The sequence below is a fragment of the Colossoma macropomum genome, unplaced genomic scaffold (genome assembly GCF_904425465.1).
Source record: "Colossoma macropomum unplaced genomic scaffold, Colossoma_macropomum, whole genome shotgun sequence".
NCBI lineage: Eukaryota > Metazoa > Chordata > Actinopteri > Characiformes > Serrasalmidae > Colossoma > Colossoma macropomum.
In genome coordinates, this window is record NW_023494784.1 from 25,412,728 (window position 1) to 25,421,346 (window position 8,619).

An 8,619-nucleotide genomic window follows, 5' to 3' on the forward strand; every position below is an offset into this window, starting at 1 on the left:
AAGAAAAAAGAAGGAAATTAGCATTTTAATTGCTTGAAAAAAATGACACTTACCTATCTTCCTCTCCATCTACAGGCAAGCTCTTCAGCAGACTGGCTGAAGCAGTTAAGGCATTGACTCCACCACTCTCCTCAGGACCTAAGGAGGTGCCAGTTTGGGAGGCACATTCACCAGCTGCTAGCCTGGGAAGTGCGAGGACAGACTGGTGCTGAATGAGAAGGCGTTGGGCATCCTCCAGCTGTGTGGCCATCAATGAGGGCAGGGTGGCATGTAGGGCACTGACAGCAGGCTGGGCGCCGATATCCTTAGCGCCATTCTGGATCAAGTTGGACTGAGGATCACTCTGAGGATTGGGAGGCACATTTGATGCAGGCAGGCTTGATGTAACTGCAGGAACATATTGGGTTCCTAGTGCCTGACTGCTGAGCGGCCCCTGCTGCTCCATGGAGAGCTGAGAGGAAAGCTGCGGCCCTTGGGGCGGCTGAATGACGCCGGGCCCTGTAGACTGTACTGGCTTCTGCATGACTCCACCAGCAGGGGCATGGACCATCTGGGGGGAGGGCGTCTGCTGTGGTTGTATCAACCCTTGAGAAAGTGACTGAGCTACAGCAGTGGGCATGTTGCCCACAGGTGGCTGTGAGGCCGGAATCATCTGACCATTGCCTGCCACAGCAACAGGGGGGATGGAGCTGGACAGGTGGGGCAGGGCTTGTGCTGATCCTGGAGCTGCAGCCTGTATGATCTGCTGAGACTGAGTGAAGTCAGGTGGAAGGCTGCCTCCTTGGCTTAAAGCGTTGACGTGCGCTGGGGCTACCTGGGCTGGTGCCGCTGGCTGCTGTGCAGGAGGGTAAGCCATCTGCTGCTGAGTGACTCCAGACAGGCCCTGAGCTGGAGTCAGTTGTGCTGCTTGGGCATACGTCAGCTGCTGCGGGGCCACGGCAGGAGACGGATGCCCAGTGGTCGTCTGCAAGCCCCCCATGTTGACTGGAGTCTGCTGCTGCTGAGTGCAGGCTGGCAGTGTGGTGGGCACACTGGCCTTCAGGTGGGGATGCACCATGTCCTGGCGCTGCATTTGAGGTTTGGAGACATTAGCAGGGGTGGAGTAGTCTGGCATTTGTGTGGGTGGCTGTGGAAAGATCTGCTGCACAGCTGAGGAGCCTCCAATATCACCACTGCTCACACTCTCTGAGTAGTGGCTCAGAGTGCTGACTGAGCTGCTGACAGAGCTTGTGCTTATACTCTCTCTCTCTGCACCCACCACACTCTCATGTACAAACTGGCGGATGCTCTCCACTGTTCGGGTGCTAGGCGCATTTTCAGAGGATCCAGAACCCGGAGCCTCTTTGTCATAATACTCTGTGCATGTCCATCGGCCTTTCTTAAATGGCTCTGAACTAGAGTCCAATTTAACCACTCTGAAGCGGGAGCTGGTAGTAGCAGGAGGGGGCATTTGTGCCTGCTGAGGCTGAGTGTTGGAGCCAGGGATAGCAGTTGAAGGCTGGGTCATGTCAGCTGTCCCCACATGACTAACACTTGTGGACCCAATAACAGCAGAGGCAGTGGTGACAGATGTCATAGTGATGACACTACTTACTACACCACTTTGCTGTTGCATTAAGTTTACGTTTTGGTTATTAGTATTATTCAAACCAGAAGAAAAAACTACACTGCTACTGTTTGTACTTATGCCACCCAAACCAGGCACATTGGAGTTTAATATATTAACATTACTTACATTGCTTGTTAAAGGCTTAACAACACTAATTGCAGCACCTGCTGCAGAGACCATTCCAGCAGACGTTCCTGGGGCACCAGCAACCAAGGGCTGACCTATGACTGCGCTTGTGCCAACAGAGGCATTTTCCAGAATTCCACTCACATTTGAAGGCATTTTCTGGCCTATGATTGGTAAAGCTCCGGCGTTAGTTGTGGCGGTGGATGTCACTACACCACCAAGTGGAATGCCAGCTTGAGTCCCACCTGAACCTGACATAGTGGAATGAGTATTACCAGAGGCTGTGGAGTGAAACTGGTGGTGGTGGTGGTGATGAGCGTGGTGGGGATGTGCTGGATGGTGATGATGGTGAACTGAGCCATTAACCATCGTGCCGTGAGGCTGGGGGAGAATAGGTGGTTGATTTGGGGACACGGCTCCTGGGGTCTCTGCCTCATGAAAGTTGTTCAGGGTTTCTTCAGAGGAGCTCCTCTCAGGCCCCCCTGCATCATTAGCCCGTGACAAGGACACATCCAGGATCTCAGAAGAGGACAGGTCTTCTGTGTGGGACTCATCCAAGTCATCACAGCTCTCAGTGTCCTCCGTAATGCTGTTGTTCGTGCTGACAGAGATCTGGGCAGGTGTGACGCTGGTGATCTGAAAACCACTTTTCTTTTTAATCTGTGCCCCTGCTGGCACAGGCAGGTTTTGGGGCAACAGTGTGGGCTGAGAATGGATGCTGAGGCTTTGAGGAGGGTGCTGAGTCCCGAGAGAGGACGCGGCCGGGGCCATCGGCTGGATCAACGCTGAAGGCTTATAATCATCTGCCGGCATCAGGTTGTTGCTAAGGCTGGTAGTTCCCGAAGATGTCAATGAAGAGGCAGAAGCAGTAGCGGTGTTACTCGCACTCCGCCTGGGAAAACTCGCCGGTTGCGCCATTTTTCGGGCGCTCGCAGGATCTCCTACTGAGTCGGGGTGATGCATTTCTAGGGGGTGGTCTCTGGCAGAGTTGTAAATACAGGTTACTAGAACTGCCGTGTTGACAGGGTCTCTTTCAGCAGGAATTTCACCTTGCCCAAGTAGTTTCCACATAAAACTAATGGCCACGTTCCAATAACTACCAGGAGTCGATAATTCCACTTTTGTTCAAGGTATTTAAACAATGTCCCCGGCCGGGGTGCACGCTAGGATGCTAACTGGCTAGCTTAGCTAAGTTAAAAACAGTCGTCGTTGACTAATGCTAGCTCCCAGCCTAGCCAACGCTGGTTCGTTCAGTTATTTATAGGAGACGTTTCCCAGAACACTGCCAGCTACCATTAATTTAACATGTCATATCTGTCATTTTACCCAATTAATACGGATAACAACAAAATAAACACAGTAAGTCAATCAATATCCAATAGCGCTGGCCACAAGTGCATGCATCAGAGTTACAGCTAGACTAGACTGTAAGTCGCATTTTGGATCCAACGTTATATGTAGCATAAAATCATACAATCCATCGACGATGTCAGGCTGGCAGACTGTATCCAAACCGCTTAACGCTGCTGCAGTCCGTGTTTATTCCATTTGTTCGTATCCTTTGTTTTAATCCAGTGTTAGCTGCACCAGTAGCTATCTTTCCCACCAGCTCCCTCCTTGTAATGTAGCCTGTGCTATTGCTATCTGCCTGTGACGAGACCGAAAGGGGGAGGAGAAGCTGATAACATGGCGACAGCGCATGTCTGTTTACGCCGCCAACAGCCAGACATAAAGCCAGTCTGAGGGAAAGGCGGAGGAAAGGGGGGGTGGCCGAAATGAGCATAGAAACAAGGGAAGAGTCACAGGAGGGGGATACCGAGGTGGCCACGAGGTCTGGAAATCATCCGAGGCCAAAGTATCAGCCGAAAGAAGACGTGTACGCTCTGTAACCACTTTCTTCATGTTCATCCTTGACTTTGAGTGGCCTCATGTGCTTGTTTAGTCCATTCGTGAGTGATTGCGAGACCCAGCGAATGAGAAACTAACGTGAATGAAAGCTTTATCTCGGCTGGACCTTTGAGGGCTGTCAAGGTGATGATGGAGAATGGGCGTTGGCCTTGTGTCTCTCATGTCCTCTTGGCCCAGGCGGTGCTAATTAAAGAGACATTCTGGCCTAAACTAGCATTTAATATGTTGCTGTATGCCTCAGCCTCATCGGTTTCACAGAATTCACGATTTTGTGTCCTTTTTGTGTTTTTTCACTGCAATACCCAGCATGCTTTATGCAAATACGTCATACAATAATTAGAAGTCCACCCACAGCAATAAAGAAATCCTGACTGCTAGTCACAGAGGCTAATGAATATAGCTGTAATGTTTGGCTTTTTAGCAGTAATGTTAGCTATCTGGCTTCCTTCAGCCAGCTACTGGAAAAAACAATTCAAACAGTATCCAATAGCTTTTCACAGGTTCCTCCCACCTTCAGAGTACATCATCTGAAGGAGGTTTTCTTAGTCTTTAAACAGGAAAAGCTTGCTCTAGTAACTACCCTGGGGCTGCTGTAGAGAGAGAGAGTAGGCATGTTTACAACAAATGTTGTGATGGTTTAATTTTTAATTTTGGCCAGAGTGCCCCTTTAAAGAGTCCATTAAGGACTGCGTTCTAGTTTTAGCGTGCTCTGTGCACCTTTTTAAAGTCTTCAAAAGAAATGATGGTTTCATAAAATACTGGCTGATAATGACACTGATTAAGAATTAGATGCATTAATTAGGCTACATAATAAATTAAGCTTAAACAGTTTGGGGAACATTGAGTTTGTTTTATCTGGGTCAGCAACTTAACAAGATGTAAACAGATGTATGAGAAAACAGGCCTGTTAAAATGGTCCAGAAAATTGTCCTCTTTTCACAAAACAACTACACTGAAAGAGGTGCCAGATTTTTCCACAGACAGAACAGCACAAGCGAACACATGTGTTCACTGCACAATTATTTCACACACTGATTGTTGGTCGCCTCTGTTTGGAGTGGAACTGAAGAGCTAAAGTTCTAGGCTCAGTACTAGACTGTGTCAAAGTTTTCAAAATATGACATTCATATTGGGTAATGGACATTGCCTATAGTGACGTGTAGAACTATGGCATGAAGTGACAGGTAGCTATGCAGATCAAGCTATTTGTAAAGCAGAAGGCAACGTAACAGCAGTGAGTATCTTGGTTGGATGTTTACACAGAAGTCATGTCCAGTGTAGTCTCTTGAAAATGTGTAAAGTAGCTGTACCACTCATTTTTCTGGAGCTCTCTAGTTACTGTGGTGTTTGTTAGTGTGGTGTGTATTATGTAACCACTAGTACAAAAACAAGCACAAAAGGTGTGTGTGTGTGTGGGGGGGTAACGTGGGTTAGTCTGACAAATTCAGAATGAGTAATTGGTAATGCTCTTGAAAATTGTTGCTGGTAGTGTGATGATTAGTCAATGATATTTTGTTGCTAGGAGAATTATGTTGGTCATATTTTGATGCCATTTTGATAAAGTGAGATACTGGTGCTAATTATATCAGTGGTAGTTGTATGTGTGATGAGGACATTTTGAATGAGGACATTTGTATGTATGTATGTTAGTGCATGTTGGTGTTTAAATGTAGATTTTAGATATATGTCTTAAATGTTTGACAGATAACTGCCTCCACATTGCTGATGACAAGTGCTTTTCCTTCAGGGGCTCTTAGGTAACGCTCTGTGAAAGATGACTGTGAAAAGGTGTTACATTCTATAAGGCAAAGATCACTGCCAGTGATCTTTGTTGGTGAGTTGGTGAGTTATTTGTGTCAAAGATAATTGATGTGAGCTACAGTTGATACATTTCCTCTCTCTGGGCCTGAACCACAATCAGCCTGATATGATTGTATATTCCAGAACAGTAACTATGAGGAAAAGATATAAGATGCCCTTCCAAAATGAATGTGTGCCCTTTGTCACTGGCAGGCAATATTCAGAGCAGGCAGACAGGCTGCACCCATCCATACAAATGTCGGAGGGAGAGAGCCAGCGAGAGCTGATTGCAATGTAAGCGTCTGGTGCTGTCAGCAGCTTTAAATCACACTGGCACTCCACAACAAAAAAACACAGAGAGCTATTGTCCTCCCGAACAATTATGGTCAATTTAAACACTGCTGTCTACTTTTAGTTTGTAAACATTTATTAAAATGATATCTTTATGATTAGATAAAAGAATAGGACCCACTGTTGAGTCACTGTTTGTATGTAATCCAAGGCTTCAATTGAAAGCAAAACAACAAAATGGAGCATTCACAGTACTAGGCCTACTGTACTTTCAATGCTGTTCTCTGCTGCTGACATGTGAGCATTTGAACATGTTCAAAGATGTTTATGGGTTTTGAAGAATGTGGAGCCAGCTCATGAAGCTGCTGCTTTGACGCTGTAGTCCTGAAGCGAGGTGAAATTCCTGAAACAACAAAGGCTTATGGGAGAGGGAGGAGCAGGAACGTTTGCAGCTAAGCAGACTCTAAAGTCTCTCTCTTCTGATCTCAAGTCTGCCGTCTGGGCTTCGTGTTCACCTGATTTAAATGTGAGCCAATAAGAGGGGGTAATAAAGGCCTGTTTTGCTGTACAGTGCTCCCAACACACAAAAAATCTTTATATACCGGGGTCCCCCCATTTTGTTCATGAGTTTTTCTTCCCACATTGTTGTCGGCCTCAGTCCAGTCAGCTTCTGGTCCATCAGGATGGTGAATACTTGATGCCAATCAAAATTCTGAACCTTCAAGGGGTATACAGAGGTATACCATCTCTGTACAAATCTATACCTGACATGCTTTCAAATTGATAAAGTTGCCAAACAAAAAAAAGCTTGTTAAAGATAATAATGAAAATGACAATATGTTTATTTCTTGATTTATGTATAACATTTGGCTCTCAGTTATGACATTTACTTTGATAGTCCCTGCAACATTCAGAACAAGGTTTTAATAACACCAACATCAAGGAAAACTCTTATATGCTGTTTTGAAGTGGTTGATGCAGAATATTTGCATTTGTATCTTTTGTGCCACAGTGTTTTCTTCTTTCTCAAAAGGAATTCATAGAGGTGATTGAGACACTCAGTACAATAAAAATGTTAATCTGGTTTTATTTGCCAGTGCTGCTTAGTAAGTTCACTGGGTTTTGCCTTCACCATTCCACTTTACACCATTCTGTGACAACTCTGTTTACGTGAGTCTGTATTATTGTATCTTATATTGTATCTGTATCTTACTCTACACCGTTTTTTATTTCTAATTCGAGTTTTATTGTGTAAGGCAAGCAGTAGCAATTCTTCTCAGTGCACCTGATTTCTTCACTGTGTCCTTTAGAAAACCAGCAAGGGTAGCGCTTACAATATTTCATCACTCTGTCATTGGGTACGACCTCTGTCCTCGTTAAGGTGCTTGTTTCAGAGGTTTGATTTCATATGAAGATGTGATGAAAGATGCTTTCTGCCTCTGAAAGCTTGTCTTTATGTGCCGTGTGTAGTGTCCAGTCTTTGAGTGGAATATATTCTTTTTGTCATGTAAGAGTGGAAAACTAAACCACTCAGAAAAAAGTCAACTGATACTTGGTTTAACAGTCTTTTCACTCCAAGACAGAGGCTGTTTTCAAAACAGCTATCTATCTTAGTAAATTATATGTCAAAATAGTATTTTGAGGAGAACATTCATTAGCATAGTACATATAGTATGTATAGCATAGTTTTGGGCACAGCCTGTATTATTTCATGTCCAGAAAGCATATTAATGTGTAAAACCTGATTATTAGATGGAGTCCAAGCCTGCCACCTAGGGGATGCTTTAGTGAGAATTTAGTGAGAATACTTCCATTTAGAGTACATTGAAGTATTTCAAGTCAATATATATATATATATATATACACACACACACATACATACATAATCTAAACCACTTATCCTTCTGGGTCACGCTGGGGTGTTGGAGCCTATCCCAGCTGTCATTGGGCGGAAGGCAGGATACACCCTGGACAGGTTGCCAGTCCATCGCAGGGCAGACAGACAGACATACACAGTCACACACACCTAGGGGCAATTCAGCATGTCCAAGGACTGTGGGAGGAAACTGGAGTACCCAGAGGAAACCCACGCAGACACAGGGAGAACAGGCAAACTCCACACAGAAATGACCCTGGTCACCCAGCCGGGAATCGAACCCAGGCCATTCTTGCTGTGAGGCGACAGCGCAACCCCTGCCGCCCTATCTATCTATCTATCTATCTATATATATATATATATATATCTCTCTCTCTCTCTCTCTCTCTCTCTCTCTCTATATATATATATATATATATATATATATATATATACATATATATATATATAAAGAACCAGGGGCCGCAATGTCTACAACACTAATATAGCCATTTTATTTACTATCCAAAACCACCAGTGAAAGGTGCACCTACATTTGTCTTCTAAGTTTTTATATAAAATGGTCATGATGGTAAAATAGTGGTAAATCTAAAAACTAAAGACAATTTTGCCTTACAACACCCTGCATGTACCTCTAGGCCATGAATGGATTAAAATAAATGGATTAATGAGACGTTTTAGGCCAAAACTTTGTCATAAAACTTTCGTGAAACAATGTCTCAGCCATCAGGCAGCATATTCATAACCATTTTGCATAACAACGTTCTGTGAGGGAGCTTTTAGAGGCATTAAACTCTTCAGACGTTCGGTTTGTATCACCACAGTGAACAGTTCTGACTCAGTAAGTTTCTCTAGAAAGGATCATTTCACACCAAACCACTCTGAAAGGCTTTGTTTACCGCTTAACCAGTTAATTATGTAGAAATTGCGAAAAATTGGTGGAGTTCCCCTTCAAGTCAATATTTTGTAGTTCTCCAGCGTGGCCACTAGGTGGGAGTATATGCTGCAC

General features: G+C 44.7%; 1 protein-coding gene across 1 annotated transcript in view; it reads right to left on the reverse strand.

Annotated features, from left to right (window-relative positions):
- The window catches only part of tsc22d1 (TSC22 domain family, member 1), a 40,509-nt gene extending 37,100 nt beyond the window's left edge, over window positions 1-3,409 (reverse strand). The window contains exon 1 of the mRNA XM_036565452.1: window positions 54-3,409. Coding sequence (XP_036421345.1) covers window positions 54-2,806 — 2,753 coding nt within the window. The 5' untranslated portion in view covers window positions 2,807-3,409. The remainder of the gene's footprint in view (window positions 1-53) is intronic.
- Between the last annotated feature and the right edge of the window lie 5,210 nt (window positions 3,410-8,619).